Raw genomic sequence first — 23,415 nt, forward strand, 5'->3', positions numbered from 1 at the left:
AATTCTTCTCTGACCTAGCAGTGTCAGTGTTGCCATGTGGTGCTGGATAATTTCCTCTGGACTAAATGGGAATGGGATACTCACAGCCAGCTGCAGGGATCTACCCTTGCACAGTGCCAACCCTTTCCCAATTTCCTCTGCTGCTCATCAGAGCAGATCAAAAATAGCTCCTTCCAGCGCCATGGAACACTTGCTGCTGCTGCCACATGCAGATGTTGTAACTATAAATGAAGTGGGGGGGGGAAAGGGGCACAGAGCCAAAGGAAAAATATCCTAAAACAAGCAGGCAAAATGTATCCAAAACCCCTGGGGAGGATAGAAGAGAACAACAGATGTGGAGGCAACACTGGGCTGGGCTGAGCTGCACTCTTGGGTTCACTGAGCTCGTGGACTCATTTGGTGCACCCTCCCCTCCTCTGAACCCCACCTGCTCCAAACAACATGATCCATGATCCAGAGCAGATCCAGCCCACAACACTGCAGCCACTTCACCTGCAGGAGATGCTGGGAGTGGGAACACTCAGGAAAAGGGAACTGAAACAACAGTTCCTGCAGTTACCCTGATAAAAAGAGGAAAAAAGGAGGATGCCCTGGGTAATTTAGTGCAGTGATGCACAGGGACTTCTAGGAAGATGGTTGAGTGCACTTGTCTCTCAGAAAAACTGGAGTCAGACTCCCGTGTTTGAAACATGAAAAGATTGATTCCACCTGGGCTGGTCTCACCAGTGAAGCATCAGCTCCTCACAACCCCTCTGGGCAGGGACAGCCCCCTCAAATACTCCCCCAAAACTGATTTGGACCCTTCCCCTGCATGAGCCATGGTGGGAGCTGAAATCCTGTGGGAGATGGGTCCTAAGGAAGGCACATGGTGCACTTCAAACACAAACACGTCTTCCTTCCACATCGCCCTCATCAGCAGCTTCCCACCCTGCTCCCACTGCACCCTCCCATTCCTCCATCCCTGCCTGACTCCTCACTTTCCAAAATTAGAAACCAGGCTCATCCCTCCTTACTCCCCAAAGACAGTGAGCTCTCCAAGTGGGAGCCAACATGCTAGGAGGCCTCCTGGAAAATATTCCATTATCTCACTGCTTGTATGGATTTAAGAGAATATAAACATTTAATAAGTTATTTTTTGCCTTTCAGCCACAGAAATGCAATCTTCTGTTAGGAAAGAAAGCAGCGAGGAGAGGAGATGAAAGCCAGGTTTAAAGTTATTTAAATCATTTATTTTCTCCAACCAGTTACTAGGTCAGGGAACATCCAACTCTAACACCTGGAACTGGAAGGCATTGGGACAGTGCTGTGCTATAAAAATCTATTTGTCTATCATCCAGTGAAGCAATCACTGCCTGCCTGCTTGTCTTTTATCAGTGCAGGGCTGCTCCCGGTTATTTAGTTCCTAATAAAAACTGTAATTATGAGGCTTCCAACATTTCAGCTGGCTCAATTCCTCAAAAGAAGGGAGGAAAAAAAAAAGAGGCACACAACTGTAAATGGCATTGGGAGGTTCACAAATAGCTTCAGGGGCACAAGAGAGCTCAGCCAGAATGCTATGGGAGGTCTGCAGGATTCAAATGGCAAGCTGGAATGTGTCCAGGGAAGGGACTGGAGCTAGGGAAGGAGCTACAGCACCAGGAGCAGCTGAAGGTGCTGGGGAGGCTCAGCCTGGAGAAAAGGAGGCTCAGGAGGGACCTTCTGGCTCTGCACAACTCCCTGACAGGAGAGGGAAGCCAGGGGGGCGGGGTTGGGCTCTGCTCCCAGGGAACAAAGGACAGAGGAACAAAGGACAAGAGGAAACAGCCTCAAGCAACACCAGGGAAGGTTTAGGTTGGATATTCGAGAAAATAATTCACTGAGAGGTTTGTCAAGGATTGAACAGGCTGCCCAGGGCAGTGGTGGAGCCACCACGCTGGGAAGTGTTCAAAAGATGTGTGAATGTGACACTTGGGGACACGGTTTAGAGGTGAACACAGCAGTGCTGGTCAATTGTTGGACTCAGTGACCTCAGAGAGCTGCTCCAGCCTGAAGAGCACTCTGCAAGCTCCCCCCATGCAGACAAACCTTTGCCAAGGTGTGTGTTGATGGACATGTATCTCGCTGTTCCAGTGAGACTCTTGTGCTCCCTGTAGGGAATGTGTTTTTTGGTTTCAGGGTCGATGTACTCCTTGGCCAATCCAAAGTCTATGATGTGGATGACGTGCTCCTTCTTGTTGCCCTGCCGGCCGATGAGGAAGTTCTCTGGCTTGACGTCGCGGTAGATGAGGTTCTTGGAATGCACGTACTCCATCCGAGAGATCTGCAAAAAGGAGGGAAATGCTTCTTGTCAGCAGAGCTCTGGCTCCCAGCAGAGCTGGAAGAGGAATGTGTCATCCCCTCCTTTCCAAGGCTATCATGCTGTGCTCCCTGCTTTATTCCCACGGAAATGGCAAGGGCTGTTTCTGAGGCGTTACCACTGGGATGCAGCTCTTGGCAGGATGCCATGGGAGCTGCAGCAGCCTTTTTGTATTGATTTTAAACATACTAAACCGGTTACCAAGAGCTCTTCCCTTGCCCACCTCCTTCCCCTGTTGCTCTGTGTCTTACCACCTTCCTCCCTCGACCCATATGTTGTCTTAGACATGCCAGATTCTTCGTGGAGGGGGATTTTTGGGCAGGCAGAAGCTTTACGATCTTCAAAGCCGACTAAAATAATAATTAATCTCATTGCTGTCAACTAGGAATAGCTGGAATATTTTTCAGCTTTTGACTAATGTTTTTCTGGAAGTTTGACTGAATTGGAAGGTGGAAGGGCAGGAACCCCACTTCTGAGGTGACTGAGTGCCTCTAACAACACACCTTACTCAGAAGATCATCATTAAAATTGCTTTTGAAAACAAACATATTGCAGGAGTATTGTCAAGCAGTTCTCCTTGGGTCCTGAATTTAGGAGATGATTCCAAAGGAAAATAATTCTCAATTTCATTTAATTTATTACCATTAATTGCCTTTATATGTTTCAAATGAACACACGAGAACCCCCATTTATGGCTGTCCTGGTTGCAGCTGCCCTGCATGCCAAAGGGCACAGTGGCTTAAACAAGATGCTTCTCTGGAAAGGCTACTGGGATTCACCCAGGTATTTGTGGGCTGGCAATGCTACGAAAGCTCTGCAAAGTTCCACCAAGTCCCAGTTTTGCACTATCGAGCCTCAGTCCCCAGAGGTCACTGCCACACCGCTGTGAGGGACAGCACAGGGACATCCAGGGTGAGGCCACCAGCTGGTCACCCCCACTGGGTGGATCCTGCTGGGAAAGCTCTGCAGGACGGAGTCTCTGGCTCACTGAGCCATCTCTGCCCCAGCCAGAAAGCAGGGACCCCCCATCAGCCCTTCCAACCCCCTGCTCGCTCCGCTGGGCTGGCACGCCCTGACTGCTCCTTCATTTCTCACTGAATCCAGACACACACTCCCAGCTGCCAAACCCAGAACACTCTTTCTCTTTACAGATCTTGGACCCACACCTGGTTTTAAAAGTCCACATGCATGTGATCCTCCATCACACTCCCAGGCCCTTATCATGCACCCTATTTTAAAGGAAAATCTGCTGCATTTCCACCTCTTGGAAAGAAGGAGCAGGCAGGAGGGGGCAGCCCTCCTTATAAAATAAACAGCTGTACAGGGAGGGCAGCAGACAGGAAAAAACTGGCTGCGGGTGAATCAGGCTTAAAAAACAGAATTTGCTCCAAGACTCTTCAAAGAAGGGAACAGCACGTGCTGCCGCTCCCTCCCCTCGACGCAGTGATTGATTCCAGTGTGCAGAGAAAATGGGTTTCACGGCTAACAGCCATTATTTCCAATCAATTACAGGCTGGTGCAGAGCAGAGCAGATGCTCTTCAGTCATTCTTCACACTTTGAATCACCTACAGGACACAGCAGCAGGTCGTGAGACAAAAAGCCACGTTGGGAGGCAATTCAAATGAAGATGCAGCCCTTGAAAGTGGAACAAAGAGTTTCCTCGCCTCTCCACACATAACAAGCTTCCAAGTGGAGCCTGACTGGCTCATTTGATTTGTTCCTGCTACCAAAGCAGCTCACTTGTTGAAATCCCAACAGCAATTAGAGAGCCTGAAAAAGGCCCATTTTTTTTCTTCTTTAAAAACTCTCTGCAAGTTGCAGCAGGCAGGACAACAACCTGGACAGCTGAGGTGTCAGGTGAGCCATTATGTTCCAGCAGCAATCAAGGGTACTTATTTTCCTGCCTTTTTTCCTCCCACCTGCCTTTTTTGCTTCCACCACACACACACACACACACACACACACACACAGAGCTGCTGTGGGGTCTTTCATATTCCTTCTTTACTTCCACCTGCCTGGACGCTTCATGCTGGAGAGCTTTGCTCAGCCATGGCAGCTGAAAGACACTCCCCGAGTCAAAAAGATGTTTCTTGGAGTAGCTTCCATGCTTTATTCAGCCTGACAAGCCACTGTCCCTGCTGGTGGCTGCTGTGATGTGGAGTGTCTGGGCTGCATCTCCCTTGCAGGCTCTGCCTGAGCACACAAGAGCAGCCGTGCTGGGGCACAACCTCAGCACCAACCCCGGCAGATGAAGAGGGGAGGTGGAGCTCCCACTCCAGAAATGTGCTGGATGCACAGGTGCCTGCTCCTTTGGGTTTGAACTACAGGCTCAAAACACTCTGAATTAATTCTTTTAGGGGCAGAGAAACCACTCCAGGAACTGGGACTAACTTGGAATTGCTCTGACACTGGAAAAACAGCAAGCAGGGGAGCACTGGGGTAGATGGAAGACTGTGGATTACAGAGGGATTTCCATGGCCACGGCTGGCTGAGTCCATCCTTGGAGCCATAAATTTCCATTTCAGATGTCAGAGAAACCTTTAGGAGGGGGGAGAATCCCTTGGCACACAGGAGGACCCCTGTGCTGTGGTGGAGAAATGAGAGGATATTGTGACATTTAGCAGGTGCCAAAGAAACCCATGCTTTCGTGTGCCTTCCTCCTGCCAAGGCAGCAAGTGTAACAAACCCTCTTATCCCAGAAAGGTAACTCTTAAGAGACTGATCTTGACAGCAGTTCCATCTCTAGACCTTCCTGATCAATTTGAGCCCTTTTTCCACACATCAGCTGCTTAAATATAGATCAAATCAGCAGAGAATGAAATTAATCTTGTTCAAAGGCAATTTTGATGGTCACTGGTAGAAAAACATCCTGCCACAACTCAGTCCAGATCACATCCAGAGTATTTTTCCAGTGCCTGGTGGCACAACAGATCTTGCTGTAAGCTGTCAGTGAGCTTTGTACAGGCTGGGCTTGGCCAAGAGTGAAAAACAGAAGTATGAATAAAAAATTCTCTCCTGATTTATGGGCTGTGGGGACTGACATAGTGACCACATTTTAATTGCCAAGCTTGGCTTTGTTCAGGAGTTTCAGCCACTGGATGTGATCTACTGGATGTCTTCAGCTGCATGTGGAGTATGGAGGAAGCAGTTTGAGTCTGAGCAATTCCCAAACAGGCTGCCTTCCTTGAAGACTCATTGTCATCCAGTCTCTCTTGCCCTCAGCCAGGAGAGCCTTCCTAATGCAAAACTATGTTTGAATTCTCCTGTAATCCCACGTGGCACTTCTTAAGAGACATTGCCCTTGTTTTTCCTAGAGAAACTCCTCTTTCTTCTAACATCTGGAAAGGATCCACCCCAGCCCTGAGATGCTGCAGCCTGTCAAGCTCATTCACACCAGCCAAGCAGAAATATGTATCAAAAATATCTTTCCAGGATGCCTCTGCTTAAAAACTGACCACAGGACTGGATGCTCCTACAGACATGTGGATCATCCTAAGTATGAGGAGAAAGATGGGGACAAATGCCCATGGCTAGAATTACAGCTTAAGCAGACTTGGCCACTCAGAAGCAGGAATGAAATGTAATTCATGGATGTGAGCCCAAGGAGTTTGAGAGTCCAGCTTTCCTTTCTAGGTGTCTCACAAAGGAGTGTGACACAGTGACTGCAATCATTTAGTGTGGGAGAAAGATTTTCCCTAAATCCTTGTGGCTAGAGCAAAGAGTTTTCATTTCATTTGTGCAGTAAGTGCCAGCCCCTCTGAAAAACACTTCTCCCAGGGCCAGGTGATGGGGCACACCTGAGCATGTCTGACCTGTCCCCTTAGATGTGCACACTCCAAGCTGGCAACTCATGTAACCCGCCCTGAGGAGACTGAGAAAGCCCTACAGCATCTCCCCGTGGCCAGAGGAGCACCTGATCCTGAGAGAGAACATCAGCTCCTCCATTTCCAGCTGCTTTTGCTGTCCCCCTGCACGTGTTTTCCACCTAGCACCAGTGCCCTGCTGAGCTGCAGCCTGGCCACAAGATCAACAGGTGATGCCAGTGGAGAACATCCAAGCCCAGAGCTGAGCTGCAGCCCCAGGACACAGCAGAAGGCAGCAGCCATGGCTGTGACAGTCTTGATTTCCCCAGCAGTCCCTTGGGTATGAATTTACATCTTTATATTTTCCCTCCAAAGGTCACACAAGCTGCATCTGAGGCTTTGCCAGCTGTTGCCACTTGATTTAATCAAAGCCAATACTATAAATTAGTTTTCCATTGATAAAGAAACACTCAAAACCAAGAGAACTTGACTGCTTTGCTGGGGAGGCCTCAGTACCAGGCAGGTGCTGTTCAAACTTCTGCAGTTCTGACCTCAGTTTTCCATTTGAGATTCTGCTGTGTCAAACTTCAGTTTACCTGGAAAGGATTGTGTTCCTCATCCTTTACATCTCCTCTTCCCTACCACACTTCTATCCACAGAGATATTAGTGTGAATATACAATTCCAACTCTGCTGTGGAGTATCTGGGTGATCCCAAGGCCTAGCTATGCAAGATCTGGATATCTACAGATATTTAGGTACTTGGGAATCTGCAAGCCAGTCTGAAAACCAAAAAAAGCCAAACTGACTGGCTGGCCCCACTGACTTGTGGAAGTTTCCACACCACATTTAGTATGTTCAGCTTTCATGTTGCTCACTTTTAACACAAACCCAAATCCAAGCCTGGATCCCTTCCAGCTTGACTTCCTTTCCTTTTCAGGTACATTAAAGGCTCTGTTTTGCCCATAGAACTATTCTATTCCAAGTGTCAGGAATTTAAACCCATTTGATTCACCAAATTTTTGAGCACATTTGACAAAAGCAGAGCTCTCAAATGCTGCTATTTTGGCTGAGGAGGGCTCAGCTCCCACTGCCCCGTGAGGTTTCAGTCTATGGGCAGCCCAGTAGCACCAAACCAGCAGAACTGGTGTGGGAGGGTGCTGTGCTCTGTGTGTCCCACGGAGTGGGTGACAAATGAGATGTTCCTGGGATGTCCAAAGAGAGGGAAGGGAGGGAGCTGGGGCAGGCACGGGGCGGGGGCGTGTAGGGGATGTGAGTCCGTAGGAATCCAGCTGCACTGGTTCTGCTGTGCAGGGAGCCAGCTCCTCATCAACATCATCCGACCTTCCCTTCATGGGCAGGAGTCCTCCTCACCCCTGAGAGGTTTTCTTTCATAGGAAAGAGGGACCTTGGACAAGGGATTGGAGTGACAGGACAAGGGGAAATTGCTTCCTGCTGCCAGAGCACAGGGTTAGATGGGATATTGGGGACAATGTGAGGCTGGGGAGGCTCTGGGTACAGGTTTCCCAGAGAAGCTGTGGCTGCCCCATGCCTGGAAATGCTCCAGTCCAGGTTGGACAGGGCTTGGAGCAATCTGGGATAGTGGAAGTTGTCCCTGCCCATGGCAAGGAGGGTGGGATTAGATCCTTGAAGGTTCTTTCCAACTCAAACCTGGTGATTCTATGATGGAAGCAGATTCTCTCAGCCCTGAACCTTGCACTGTGCCCACCCTAGGATGGGAGGACACCCCAGGACACGCCAGGGCAGGGCCCTGCCATCACTCACCAGCTGAATGGCAATCATTAACACCGTCTTCAGGGTGAAGGTCCTGTCACAGAGGTCAAACAGATCTTCCAGGCTGGGACCAAGCAGCTCCAATACCATGGCATTGTACTTCCCACAGGGCCCAAAGTAATACACCTGGGGGAGCCCTTCAGCTGGAAGAATAGGGAAAAGAACTGGAATCAGTCAATGGGACAAAGATAATTCCCCTCCCCCTGCGTGCACACCTTTTGTTAGGCAGTTTTATTGTCACTTCTTGAGTGCTCTATCTGCTGCTGCCCAGCAAGGAAATAAATCCCAGCACAAACTGTGACTGAACCAAAGGCCAAACCTGAGCAGTGCAGGCTCTGCTCAGCTACACCCCTGCACAGACAAAAGGGATTTCAGAGCAATTAACAAGTCCACCTCAAAGCATCGAGCTTTGGCAGCTTAAAGGCTTGGATTTAGAGAACAAGACACAAAGTTCCCTGTGTTCCACTAAAAACCAGGCAGAGAACAGCTCCAGATGTGGGCTGGCACTTGCTGGAGCAGTTAGGAAGATAACAATCCTTGGAGAAAATGAAGCATGGCCAAAAAAGGGCTGCTTTGTCACCAAAATAGCACCCAGCCCTTGTTTTTCAGCACAACCTTACACAAAGTTTACACTCAGTGAAAAGGAAAAAACCCTTTTCCTATAAAATAGGGAAAAGTTTTAAATTTTGACCAATCACCACACAAAAATAGGTGATCATGGTCATTAGCATATGTGCACACAACACAACTATCAACATTGAACTGGTAGGAGCCAGAGCCCATCTTCCCACCCAACAGACTGCTCTGTGGGAGTGCAGTGTTGATACTCAGCTGGCAGGGGATTTTTGGGTGGATCAGCTTTCTGAAAGGCATCAGAAGGAGAGGGAAAAAAAACAGCCTTGATGTTGGAAGACTCAGAGAGCTGCACAGCACTCCTGGAATTACCTTAGAGTCAAAAAGGAAACCACAGCAGCCCATACAGGAGGAATTTAGCACAAGCCCAACTGCTCATTTTGCTAATCAGCACCTACACCAGCCCTCGGTGTCCTACAAGCTGGGTAGCATGTTTAAATATCTCTGTATTTCCAGTCTACACCTCATAAGCAGCTCCAAAACACAACAGAAAGGTTTGATTTTGAAATACAGGGCTTTGTCTCATGTCAAAACAAAATATGTGTTTGAATGCCCAAAGATTCGGTGTCCTGGTATTCAGTATAAAGGCTGAGCAAGGGGAGCAATGCTATGTTTTTTCCCACAGAGATCCACAAATTATAGTGCACAGGACCTGAAAGCACTGTGATTACTAATTTTATGGCACGTTTTAAACAAGTGCAGGCATGCACCTGGATTTGCATAAGTGATCAATGTTAGATATAGCAAAATACTTGACTAATTAAGTGCAGAGTTTGTTGTGAGGTGCTCAGGCAGTGAAATATTCCAGGCTGGAGAGAATGTCAGCAACACAACAAGTGCATGTCCTACTCCAGATTTAGGGAAACCCTGCTAATCCACCCAATGGCACTTGGAACTCTGCAACCTGCCAACAACATAACAAAGCAGCACTGAGATCACCAAACTGTAAATATCACAGAACTTGTGCTCCCAAGTCCTGCTCCAAAAAAACAAATTGCAGTTTGACAAAGATTACCTGAGGAGGGTTTTAATCTCATTAATTCACATGCTCAGGGAATCTGTCAGCAGGATGCATTAATGGGATATTACAGAGCATTGCAGGAATTCCCTGCCTAACCAGTGTTTTGTGTCCCATGTAAAACACTGACCCAACCTGGGCTTGGGAGGCTGCTGCTCCTAACAAAGCTCCATGCTTCAGGAAGCAGTCACACTCATTAAATCCTCAAGGAACACAGGATGGTTTGATGCAGAAGCAATTCAGAAAGCCAAACAATGACGGGATATGATCCAGGCAGCTCCAAGATGCTTTAAAATATCCCCAGATCAACACAAATGGCAATTTAATGTCATCAGCCTAGTGCTGAAGGCTGGAATAATTGCAACAGCTCATGAAGTGACTCACGGTGAACCACTGGGTTTTCAGTGAAGTCTGATGAGGACTTACCTACAAAGTCACCTCTAACACCAAGATAAGCATCTCTATTTTTTAGAGAATAATAGAATAATAATAGAGAAGAAGAGAGCAACAGAATATTTTATGCAAAGTTTAAACCTGAGCCCATTATAGATTCTAGATACAGACAGACAATGAGTACCTCTACCACAACTTCTGTAAGTCTCAAATAGTGGAACTGAGGAAGGAATTAGGGTTAGGACTCTGATAACTAAGGCATGCAGGAGAATAAAATTGTAGAAAGGCTCTTAAAGAAGGTGAAGGATCCCATTTAATATTAATATTCCCAGGAGAATATGAGAACATTTACAGCCTCACTTGGTAAGGGGTAAGCATTGCAATCAAAATGAATTTTGGGCATAAGACCCAGAAAGACAGATTGCAGCAAGACCCAAAAAGGTGGGGACTTCATGTAGGGAAGGAAGCAACACTACTTAGTGCTCTCTGGGATCCCAATTCCTCCAGCTTTACCTACTCAGAGCTTACAGCCCAGAGCTTGGGGTACCCTCTTTGTCTTAAACCCTCAGGAAAGCTCTGCTTTCTGTGGGAGCTCTAGCAAAGTGAGGCCTTAGTGAAGAACATAAAAAAAGCATCCTAAATGTCAGAATACAGGAGATATCATTGGCTTCAGGCATATTTTTAGGGTTCGATTTTTCCCTGAGGGTTTTCTCTGACTGCCAGCTCTGCAGTCAAGGACTTCCCTCTTGCCTTTGCCAGGATAAAGCTGCTGTAACATCCCTCTGAATTCCAGAGCCAGGCTGCACTGCTGTATCCTGGATCCAAAGAAGCATCACTGATGAGCCCTGTGGAGCTCCCAGCCCATACCAAGGATCCTCAGCTCCACACCAGTTATGGAAATAAAGTTGGGAGGGACTCAGCATAACACATCCTCAGCTCACTCAAGCTCAACTCAACGTTCACCATCTTTTTGGGAAGAGGAAAAGCTCGAAAGATGAACTTGATGTACACATTAAAGGGTGTGTTGGCGGATAAAACTGGATGAAACTTGAGATAGCGCCAGCTCCAGAGCCATTCTGAACAGTAAAAAGAGTCAGCCTAAAAAAATCTGCATAAAATTTGATTTTGTCACAGCCCATCTGCATAATTTATGACGTAGCTTGGCTCTATTTCAGCCAAAAGCATTGTGTCCTGGTGCTGAGTCCATTGTCACAGTGAACCACAGGAACTCCATAAATATTACCAGCAGATCTGTAAATACTTAAGAAGGATGTTGCCAACTAAAGAGATTGATGGAGGAAAAAGGCAGTTGGAGTTGAGGTTTTTAATGGAAAGTTATCGCAGTGGGAGAGGACTGGAAAGGTCACACAAAGCCATGGTGTCATGCTGTAGGTGAGCAGCTCTGAATTCAGAGAGATGAAAAGCCACCAGCAGAGCAGAGTCTCACACTGAGGATTCAAAGGTACAACTCAACACTTGAAGTACAAACCAGGATCTGTTTAATTCAATTAATGCATGAAATCACATCAGAAGTAGGAATTTCTCCATGGTATCAAACAAGAGCAATCCACTAAGGAAAGAAAATACAGGCATGATATGTGCAGGTTCTCCTTTGGAGGGAAACCAGTTTATTACAGCAGAGACTGCTGCAAGCAGAAATCATCTCAATTTGCTTAACGGCTTTGGTCTCGCTGCTGAATGATTTGGCTCAGCTACATGGAAAAGGGCCCACTCCACCCTCACTCTCACAGGAAGTTTATCACCCCAATAAACACAGACTGATTGCTGCACCGGAATCCACAGGCAAATTCTGCTATTTCAGCAGAGTGATGTCTTGGAAGAAATTCAAGCTGAGCACAGCGAAAACCTAGCAAAGCATTTTGTAGATTAAAGCATCACTGCTGGAATGAGAGCAAATGCAGACATCAAAGCCAAAAACTCAAGACTTTGATTCCCCCACACTCCTGAGACTGGCCTTGGCTTTCTGGGGATGCTAAACTCTCACTGCTCTGGGCTGCCACCAAAAGGGACTTTCCCATCCCTCCTCATGCTCTGAGGCTGAGCAATATGTTGGATCAACCCAAAAAACCACTTGGCTTGAACCAAGAATGGGAACAGTAACAAAGAGCAGGATGGATCACAGCTCTTCCAGAGAGCTTCATCTGAGCTGGATTAACACCTGGAGCAACATCTTCCACCACAAGATCAATGCCCTGGATGATTTGAGTAATGCTATCTTGCTGCCATATCTTTTACAGCATGACTAATGGCCACAAAACTCCTCAGACATCCAACATACTCCAAAAAACCACACTGGTTCAGGCACACAGACAATCCAAAGCCATTTCCAGGCCTGGTTATGAAATGGTGATGGGCAGAGATGCCAATCTAAGGTTATGCTTGAGGGAAATCAGAGTTTGCAGCACCTGCCCTGCATGGAGGGCACAGGAAGCAGAACCCACCTGCTCCAGAAGAGCCTGAGGCTCTGTGTGAGCATCACGACAGGCTATGAATAAACTTCATCAACAGCAAGTAAAATACATCCAAGGAGGAATGGGGGAGTAAGTGCAGGAAGATGCACCTGGCATCTACATCAATGGAGGTGCCACATCCCCATCCAGCGAATCACCAGGAAACATCCAGAGCTTGTGATCAATACCAGCAGTTTCAGAACCACCCATGGCTTTTGCTCCCATGGGGAGTTGTTTTCCACTGCCCTTCAATGAGGTGTAGCCAAATAGAGAAGCTGATGTCCTCAATTTCAAGAATTTCAGAAGGATTCAGACCCTCTCCTCATGCAGGTTTTGACACTGAGCTCTATTGCAGAGGGGAGACACTGCTGAAGAGCCCCAAATTCCACACCCAGAGCGGGGAGGAATCCAAGGCCAGCAAAAAGCTGATGCTTAATGCAAACCCACGCTCTGTGTGGGCAGCAAGAACTCCTTCTCACTGAAAGAGATGCAGACACACACACCAGAAGCATCAGTGCACAGAAAGTTCTGTGTGGTTTTAAAGAGGCTCTGATGAATGGGCCGTAGATTGTCACAAAATTCTCATTCAGAGCAGAAAGTTTATTTTTACAAATCACAGAACACAAAATTACACGATGAACACCATAAATAGCAACTGTGAGAGGGCTGAATATCTATAGCTAAAATTAAACATGTTCCAAACAAATTAAACAAATTGCTTTAGAGTAGTCAACCCATTTAAGCTGATTACACTAATGAGGATCTACCCTTCTCTTAATTTTCAAATCGGAATAAAATCCTGGCTGAAAGAGAAGATTTGTGATCAACATTGACTGGGCCAAGATCTCAGCTTTTAATGTCTTCAAACATGTCCCATGTAAATCTACCTGAGCACATTAGTTAACAGGTTATTTCTGTGAGCTGCAAGTAAAAAGACTCATCCTGCCCTTCAGATTTTGGAATAGTCTGCTTCAAAAATAGAAAGATGGGAGAAAAGTTGAGATTGGACTTGTTACTGGGAATAACTTGGTCCTAAGGGTCTTTTATACATTTGATTGGGTGCCTTTCAGAGATAACTTCCTTCAAAGTACAGCTGCAAAAGCTTTATAATACAGTCCTTCACCTTCAATCTTCCCTGGAGGAGCTTAGGGAAGCACAGAGATTTTGGGTGATTGAGTGTTTTCTCTTGTTTGAGAAACAGCAGTTGAGATGTGAAGGAAAACAAGCAGAAAATGCAATTTGTGACTCCAGCACCAGCTCACCTGCAGGTGGAAAAAGAGGTGGTGGAAAAGGTCTGCCACAATCTCACCAACCACTCCTAGGCTTCACCTTGAACTGGCGTAAGATTAGGGAAAGAACCTAAAAACAGGGGTCTGATCCAAAAACCACACACAGAAACATCCACATGGAGAAGAGGGGTTGGAGGATCTGGAGGAAGGCAGCTCCAATGGTGATCCACAGAGAGCACCACCATGCTGTGAGTGCTTCCAGCCTGTAAAGCTCCTGAACATTTTCCTTGCTCTCTTGAGCTCTGATACTGTGGTTTGAGAGCCCAACATTTAACTTTAGTTCTTTCTCACTCACCTGAACAAGGTGAAGAGCAGCCAGACCTGTCCAGACCCCTCACACATCTCCTGTCCCTGAAAATCCTCCTGCTGTTTGCTCCAGCTGCTGCCAGACACTCAGCTCTGCTGCCAGCTTCTCACAGCATCTTTTCCCTGCTTTGTCTGGGCAATAAATCACTTCTCCTAGCAGTGCTGAATGCTCTTGCACCACTGCCTAGCAGGAATTTCTGCAGCAGAACATTCTGCTTTAGCCCATCAGTGGGTGAGGAGGAGGAGAGGCAGAGCAAGGCCCTGCTCCTGGCCTTGGACCTGGAAAAGGCACAGCTCAAACACTCTCTGAACCCGAGAGGAAATAACTCAAAGGACAACATCAGAAGCTGGAAGGGACCTCAAAGCTGCCATGGGCAGGGACACCTTTCAGGTTGCTCCAAGACCCATCCAACCTGGCCTGGAACACTTCCAGGGATGGGAAAGGCACAGGAAGGTACTGGATCAACACCTTCTCCCCTGATGATGGCAGAGAGAGCTGAGCTTTTCATGGGAAGAGACGACAACAGCTGTGTATGAGCTGGGAGGAGACAGAGCTACTGTCATCTCCTGGCAGTTCCATGTGGACTCCAAGACTCCAGCCTCACTCCAGCTCATCTCAGATTATGCAGGATGGATTTAAACCCTGCTGTGCTTTGTTTCATTTTGGTAATATTTGAATCTACAAAAAGAAAAGGTAGGGGAAAAGGAACAGGAGAAAAACAGACCCGGGAAGGACAGAAGGAAGAACATATTTGTTCTTGATGCTGGTAAAAATCCAAACAATTTGATTTTTACTTCAACTGCAGAAAAACAAATCTCAGGATCGTTGTGTTATTAGAACAGGGTGGCATTTCATCTTCCTTGAGTGGTACAAGCTGGTTTCCTGACATCATGGCTTCTCTCAATTAAACTCTTCACATCCACAAAGCAACAAGTACTTGAAGAGGGGGTACCAAGGAGACATTCATATTTGTATTCATAAAGATAAAAAAAGGTTGGCAGGAGAATCAACCCTATCTGGAAAGGTCAAATGCAGGAAAACTTTCAAAATCTGGGAAATTTACCCAGAAACACCCATTCACAGGCAGTCTCTTAGCTCTAACAACTAAATTAGTCAAGTGAAACTGTTTCTATTCTTGACAAACACAGAAGAGTAAAGCACAGCACAATAAATTGTTTTTTTTCTCAAGTTTTCAAAAGACTGAATTCACATTTCTAGGGCTTGGGGGAAATAGCTGCATTCAAATCTCCACGTTACTGTTGGATTTTGTATCCAACACAACATGTTGCTCCAGTGACGATGGCAGCTGGCCCACAGAACAACACCTCAAAAGAAGGATAAAACAAGTAAATAATTTTAGAAGAGTTATTTTAAACCATCCAAAAAAGTTCTAGCTTAAGTTCTATCCTTATTACCTTTTCCCACACACCTGCAATACAAGGACAAGGATGAAAGAAAACCACTGGAACTGCCCAGGGCAGTGGTAGAGCCACTCAATAACATTCCTGGAGGGATTTAAGAGCCACGTGGATGTGGCACTTGGGAACAGGGGGTCATGGTGGCCTTGTCAGTGCTGGGGTGTGGTTGGACAGATGGTTTGAGAAGGATTCTTTTCCAACCTAAACAATTCTGTGACTCTGCTCCACTGCAGGTCACATACCTGTGTGAGCTCTGCCAGAGCACATCTGGGTGGCCAACTGGGCTCTGCTGTTTAAGAACACCCAGAAAAACCCAACCAAAAAGAGAGAAAGAAACCAACAAAGAAACAAATTCCCTCCTTCCCCCTCAAAAACAAAAAAAGAAAATAAAAATCCAAAGAGCAATTGGAAGTTGCTCCTGATCAGTTTTTTCCTTTGCTGTGCAATTGCTCAGCCCTACCTGCTGAGAGGGAGTTGAGATGAAATCATGGGGTCCCTTGGTAGTTTTCTTTTCTTTTGAGAACAAATTCATAGAATCATGGAATATCCTGTGCTGGAAGGTACCCACAAGGACCAACAAGTCCAAGTCCTGTCCCTGCACAGACACCCCAACAATCCCACCCTGTGCCTGAGAGCATTGTCCAAACACTCCAGAGCTGTGGCAGCCCTGGGGCTGTGACCATTCCCTGGGGGGAGCCTGTTCAGTGCCCCAGCACCCTCTGGGGGAAGAGCCTTTTCCCAATATCCAACCCAAACCTCCCTAATACAGCTCCAACTATTCCCTCAGGTGGTGTTGCTGGTGACAGGGAGCAGAGATCAGAACTGCCCCTCAGCAACACGTTATGCACATGAAGTGATGTGTGTTAATGACATTACATGTATAACCTCGAGAAAAATCAACAACAAGAGTTCTTGGTTGCTCAGCAGCACTCAAATTTCACTCCAGAAGCAGTGCCAGGGAAGAAGCTACTTCTGGGCAGATGAAAAATGCCACAAAAGCAGCAAAAACAAATCGCTTGTGCTGAATTGCTGCTCTGGTGCCCAGGGAACCATTTTGGTTTGATCACACCAAGTCCCAGGTGGCTCCTGCTCTTCCTCAGCTCATCTCCATTGGATCTGTTGGCTGGAGGCAGAGCTTTTCCCTGCTCCCTGCCCAGCTGCACACAGGGTGACACTTCCATGATGACAATGCAGGGAAGCTCTGCCAGCCTGGGCTGCAGCCACAGCCCTGAGCAGGGGCCACAGGCAGTGTCACCAGCACAGCACAGAGACCTAGGGCCAAACTGGCACATAACAGGCAGGATTTGTCCTGCATCCAGCAGCATTTTTACCTGGGATGGCAAATCAGGGGTCAGATGCAGCTGGATAAAGCAGATGTGGTACTGGACATGTACCTCTGGGTGCTCAGGAGGAAGAGGATGCTCAGCCTCGCTCAGGCAGCTGAAGGCCAGGTTCCCACCAGACTGTGCTGGGACAACCTGGGGCCATTTCTGGCAGCACAGCCCTATGTGTCACCCCAGAGCTGTGCTGGGATCTTCCTGCAAAGCTGTGGGTGCAGCTCGGGCCCCCAGAACTCCCACTGGTCCCACTGGGAGGGTGGATTTCTGCAGGTCTGCCCCTGCAGCAGTATCAGAGTAGAAAGTGATGGGTAAGAATCAAATCAGGTAAACTCTCCACAACAAAGCAAGAGATTGGCTCCCATCAGTCCCATCACTACTGTAGGACTGGAGGGAAAAAGGGATTTTTCACATGAGTAGGGAAGTGTTACCCACACAGTCCTTCCAGCCTGAGGGAAAACCTCCCACTCCCTCTAATGGAAGGAGAACCTGCTGCCAACAGAAGTTCAGAGGCACCAAATCAGATCCTGCCTCCAGATACCATCTCTGTTTCACCTTAAGAGAGTCAAGTAAGAGTGGGTAGGAACTTTCAGACAGAAAAATTATCACAAAACTTCAGAACTCCAGCCTGACCCATCACACTCAGGCAGAGCCTGTGGCTTATCTTTTAGATATGAGAGGAGGTTTTTCAATAGCAGGCAGGGCACAGCTCCAAAACACAAATTCCAAACCCATTGGAGAGCCTGTCTGGGAGGTGGGCAGCCCTCCATAACAGGACTTTCCTGGCACAGCTCAGTGTTTCACCTTAGAAACCTACAGTGTGTGTAGCATGCCTCTGCTGCACTGGAAGGGATCCCACTAAATCCAGCACCCACCTTCCAAAGGGGAAAGAGCTTTGGGTCAAGGCAGTGCTCAACACCTGACACAGCAGCCCCCCTCAAAACTGATTTTATAGCTTTAGACCTCAATTAGTTCCTAAGTGCAGCATCCCAATGGCTTGAAGAATGTTCAAAGAAGGGATAGGAAAGGGGAACTAGCAGAATAGCAAACCAGCTCCTAATCCTTATTAATTATCCTGGCTCTCATTGCCAAACTGGGTTTTTCATTCAATGTAAATATAAATTCCAAAGTTTATCTTCAAACATCATGTGTCATGTGGACTCCCCATCCCTGGAAGTTTTCAAGTCCAGGCTGGACAGGGCTTGGAGCAGCCTGGGATAGTGGAAGGTGTCCCTGTCCATGGCAGGGAATGGAATGAGATGAGCATTAAGGTCCCTCCCAACCCAAACCAGTCTGTGGTTCTGTGGTCTTCACCTCCCCACTCCAATGGCTGAGGAACTCCAGTTCCCAAGCACAGCCAGCAAGGCGTATTTCAGCTCAGGGTCTCCTGGAAAGTACAGAAACAGCACAGGGATCTTAATGATGAAATGTCTGTCCCTCTCCTTGAGTCCTGCTGGATCCTCAGGGCAGCAGCACATCCCACAACCCACAGCCTGCTCTCAGTGGGCATTGCTGACCATGAGGAGAAGCCAGTGGTGCATCTGGGATGACCTGGATGAGTGCAGCTGCTCCAGGTTTACGGCCATGTCAGGCTTCAGGGAAAAGTGTCTCCAGGAAAGGCATTTTCCAGCTTCCCAGCATCCTGCTGCTGCTCCCCTTCAGTTGCTGGTGTTGGATTTGGAGTTGCTGCCTGGAGTTGCTGGTGTTTGATTTGTGATTACTGCCACAAATACCAGAAGAGCAGGAGATGCATGAGGACTTTTCGGAACATGAAAAGGAAACTGCCCTAATCTCATATTCAAATATTAATGGCCTTGCTTTAAAAGCATCTGATAACTTCCAATTGACAAAATCTAAATTTAGCCCAAGGAAGTCAAAACTTCTGATGCTGAGATGCTGAAATGTGCACATTCAGGAAGCCCTTCCTAACAAGGGAATGGCCACATGAAAGAAAAGCCATGTATTTTTAAATAGTGAAACATAATTCTCTGGAGATCAACAGCAAGCCAGCCCTGAAAGCAGCAGGGTCTAACTGAGCACTTTACAGTAATCCACTACATTTCATTCTGCAATTCAAAAGTTTGGAAGTCCAGGATCCCTCAGGTTCAAGCTCCTTGGACTACTCTGACTTTACAATGAACCTGCTATCACCATTCCTTAATATACAGGTCAGCATTAGGGTCTCCAATTTTTGCCTAAAAACAACACCTTCAGTAGAATGAAACTGTATCTCCATTGCTGATATCTCCCACCTCTGGCTAAGGGCACACTTCTGTGCAGGATTTGAGAATGGAGACATTTTTCCTCACTGGTAGAAAATTAACCCAACATTTTAAAACCTTCAGGTCTACTGCAGGCATCTGAGGTAGGGAATGAGTGACATGAGATGTGTCCCAAAGCTGTTTCCTTGTAAAGAAATGTCAGTTTTGTATCACCTTGCACAGATGAGTCACTTATTAAATACTTACAGTCACTGAACACTGGCAATATAAAATATTTCCAGTATTTCAAAGGAGGAGGCTGCAGTGCTCATCCAGAGTGTTGTAGTGTGACAGGTATGAACAAACCCATACAATAAGTAGGACATAAACTACCTCAGGTGACAGCGACGTGTTGCTCCACTCAAGTCCAAACTCATTTTGGGGTGCAAAGGGGAACCCTTGGAAATGTTCAAGGCCAAGTTGGACAGGGTTCTGAGCAAGCTGGTCTAGTGGAAGGTGTGCCCATATATGGCCACGAGATGAGCTTTAAGGTCCCTTCCAATCCAAACCACTCCATGATTTTATGATCATGCCCCCCAAACCTGCTGAGGGGTGACCTGGCTCAGCTCCTGGCCACAGCAATGTTTCCATCCAGGTGGCAAATATCGGTGGGAATTCTGGAGATTACAGAGACTGTAGCCACTGTTAATGGGTGTGTTCACACTTCTTAATTAACAAGGGTGGGGACCACTTGCACTAACCCTCCCTCACATGGCCTGGAGTTACTCCTGCTCCCTTGGGGAAGAGAGTTGTGCTCAACGACCTCCCCATACAATTGTGGTGTTGGCAGCTCCACCAAGGAGACTTGTTTACATCCATCCTATAACGAGCTTCACCAAAATGACCCATAATTGCCACGTGAATGACAGCATTGTGCAACTGGCATGGAAAGAATTTCTTCATAAAGCACACCGATACATACAAAGTGTGTGTGGGTACAGCAAGAGCAACACAGGAAAAGGTGCTCAACACGAGCAATCCCAACAGGAGAACTCCATAGGCAGCATGGATAGCAGACAGCTCAGCCACACTGAGGAATATATATGCAAATATTGACTAGACTATGCAAAGGATTGGTTATTTATAACACCTTCATTTCCCTCAGTCCTACCTCCTGACAAGTAAACAGACTGCTTCGCTCTGGCGAGTTGTGCAACACAGAGAGATCCCAAAGTAAACACACAGACTCCATACTTCATTAGAGGTGAACTTGTTTACAGAGCAGGAATTAAAACAAAACCACAGAATCCGTCAATATTCTATATGCACTGACATAGCCCTCCCTGACTCAGAACGTTCTGCTCCTACACTGTGACTCATCCCCTGCGTGGGCTGGGCACTGCAGAGATCTCGGTTTCCTGGGATTCTCCAGCCTATCACACTCCTCTTCTGCTCCTCACCACGCCACTCTGGAGGCTCATGACGTCCCACATCCACTTGCCTGTGTCACCTCCCCATGCTGGCAATGACCACTGGCTCCAGCGCTGTGACACAATGCACGTGTGTGAATGAATCAATCACATGTGCCAAGGTGGGACTGTGAGGGGTGGGGGAAGGTGTGACTCATCTGCCAGCTGATATAAAAATAAACTACTACTGAATCAAAAATGCATGACTTCTGCACACGATGTGCACAGGCAGAAGCTGTCACTATGTGGAAGCTTGAGCATCAGCTCCATGCAGCCAGAAGAAACCTGGAAGTTTTTACTTCCATTTTACCTTCCAAAGGTGCTGCTTCAGGGAGAGATGCCAGAGGTGCTTTGAAATGTGGTAACAAAGCCCAGAATAGTTTGGGTTGGAAGGGACCTTAAAGTTCATCTCATTTTACCCCCTCATGGGCAGGAACACCTTCCACTAGACCAGGTTGCTCCAAGCCCCATCCAACCTGGCCTTGGACACTTCCAGGGATGGGGCAACCTGTGCCAGGGCCTCACCACCCTCACAGAAAAGAATTCCCTCCCCTGTAATCCCATCTATGTGTCCTCTGGCAATGGGAAGCCATTCCCTGTGTCCTGTCCCTCCATCCCTTGTCCCCAGTCCCTCTCCAGCTCTCCTGGAGCCCCTTCAGGTGCACTGGCAGGGGCTCTGAGCTCTCCCTGGAGCTGCTCCTCCTCCTCCAGGTGAGCAGCCCCAGCTCTCCCAGCCTGGCTCCAGCCCCTGAAACATTCTGTACTCTTCTCTGGACTTGTTCCAGCAGCTCCTGAAAAGAAGATTAGATTCTTCTAATCTGGAATCAGCCTGAAAACAAAAGGACCATTTCTGTTATCCACAGGCACAGAGAGCCCACAGGACATAGCCAATGAGGCCCTGGTGTGCCACCAGCAGGACCCAGCTGCTGCAGGACTCCTGCAAGCCATGGGAAAAGCAGTTGCTTTTACTCATCCCAAACCAGGCAGGAGGGTCCTGGGATGCTGCTGGCTGTGCAAGGAACAGTTCAAGCAAAGCCAAAGCTTTATCCTTTGGTAACTGCCCAAGAAGTTGAACCATTCCAGGATCTTGGTCTGTTTGACCATGGACAAATAACTCAGTTTATTTCACAAACTCCAAATGACATGCTCAAATGACTTATCCAGCACCAGAAACATGTTGGAGACTTGAATGATCCTAACTCCAGTCAGGATGCTGGAGCAATGGGACTTTTAGGACAAAAACCATTCATTAAACAGTTCAGTACAACACTGGCACTAGAGGACTGATGAGAGCAATGCAACTAGTTAGCATAGAGATGATTAAAACTACTTCAATTACCTTGGTGAACAAATGGATCATATCCCAGACTACCCAAAACCTAAATGAACTACATTTCCTAAAGGAAAGATGTGCTTTCCTGAGACACCCTATGGATTGACCATCAGGTCTCTGACTCCATGCCCAAGCTCTGCTGTTTTGTTTTGCTGCTCACATGAAGGCAAAGTGCTCAGACACTATTTTAGGTTGTTAGATATTTAATTCCACAGTGAGAACGAAGAAGCTGGCAGATGGTCACTGTGCAGCAGGGCCTTGCTCGACTTCTGCAGGGAGAAATATTCAAGGAAGAATCACAAAAATCCATTTCTATGTGCAAACATTCCTCCAGTTAGAGGCAGGGAATTACAGGGGAGCTCTTGGTTTCCCTAAAACAAGGAGGCCCTGAAACATCAGAGACAGCATCAAATATCCAAAGCAGCACATCAGAGATATCTGTGAGTTGGTTACTCCTGACTCAGGACTTTCTCTGAATCTGCTGGATCCATCCACCAGTATTGAGCAGTTCTGAAAAGCACCAAGAAGAGCCACATTCCTACAGTTTAGATCCCTTTGACAAACTTCTCCCTGCTCCATCACTTAATCTAGTGTGAAGCATCTTAAGATGTCTGAGACACATGAAATCCAGTCTGCTCCTTTGCTAATCCAAGCTGACTAGGGATCCTCATCCAAGGCACATGGCAGGCAGAGGAACTGGAGCTGCTGGGAGGGGACAGATGCAACTTCAGTGCCCTGTCAGAAAGTCTTGGAACATGGAAGCTGATGGAGCATGTGGAACAGGGAGCCACAGAGCCACTGCTAAGGAACAGGCAGTTATCACATCCTCTGTTCATGTGGAAACATCTCACATGGAAACTCATCTCAGGATTTAGCTTCTGAATTACTGGGGGCTGTTTGCTACTCTGTCCAACTGCACCAAGGGAAATGCAAAACTTGACTGAATAACTTAGAAAAAGGAAAAAAAAAAGACTTTTCACTAGTTTTTGATGATGTCAAGTGCATCAGGTTATTGATACCCACATACATCCTTCAGGCACTGGCCAAGTAGGTCAGTCCCTTCCAGCCTAAGTTTTCCTCTGACTACTACTCAAGAGTAACACATTTAAAAATGTTTATTCTGAACATCCAAGAAGGAAATCACCATTAAAACTCTTCTTATTAGGGAAAAAATCCCCCATTTTTCTCCCAAAGCTGCATGTGATGACAATTCTGACATCTCAGAGCTCACTGGGACCATCTGGCTGCACAGGCAGCTGAACTGCTGAGCCACCGAGGGGACAAGGGGACGAGGTGGCTCCTGTGGTGACACAACCAGGCTCCCTCTGCTCTCCCTCCTTCAGCTAACAGTGGGAGCTGCAGCCAGACACGTCATTTGGCAGGATTAATTGGCTAATTTATTGAGCAGAATGTCACATGCAATGCTACTGTTGCTCTCTCTGAGTCATGCACACCATGTGTTCGGACACTTCTAGTCTTGCTTTGGCAGGTGTAGGACAATTCCAAGTAAGCAGACATCCCTACTGGAAGTTCAAGCCTGGCTGTTTGAGCAGTTCCAGAGCAAGGACCATTATTAGCAACATCACTGAGAAGAAACCCCTCTATTACCCCAAT

The 23,415-nt window shown here is 47.2% G+C and overlaps 1 protein-coding gene across 2 annotated transcripts in view; it reads right to left on the reverse strand.

Moving 5' to 3' along the window:
• The window catches only part of CSNK1G1 (casein kinase 1 gamma 1), a 101,407-nt gene that overhangs the window by 22,918 nt on the left and 55,074 nt on the right, over positions 1–23,415 (reverse strand). For both annotated transcript variants that reach the window (XM_071441984.1, XM_071441982.1), the window contains exons 6-7: positions 7,924–8,075; positions 2,065–2,299 (exon numbers count right to left, since the gene is read on the reverse strand). In XM_071441984.1, the coding sequence (XP_071298085.1) occupies positions 2,065–2,299; positions 7,924–8,075 (387 nt within the window). The remainder of the gene's footprint in view (positions 1–2,064; positions 2,300–7,923; positions 8,076–23,415) is intronic.

Source organism: Agelaius tricolor, unplaced genomic scaffold, assembly GCF_023055355.1.
Source record: "Agelaius tricolor isolate 1412-34295 unplaced genomic scaffold, bAgeTri1.0.p SCAF_16, whole genome shotgun sequence".
Lineage (NCBI taxonomy): Eukaryota > Metazoa > Chordata > Aves > Passeriformes > Icteridae > Agelaius > Agelaius tricolor.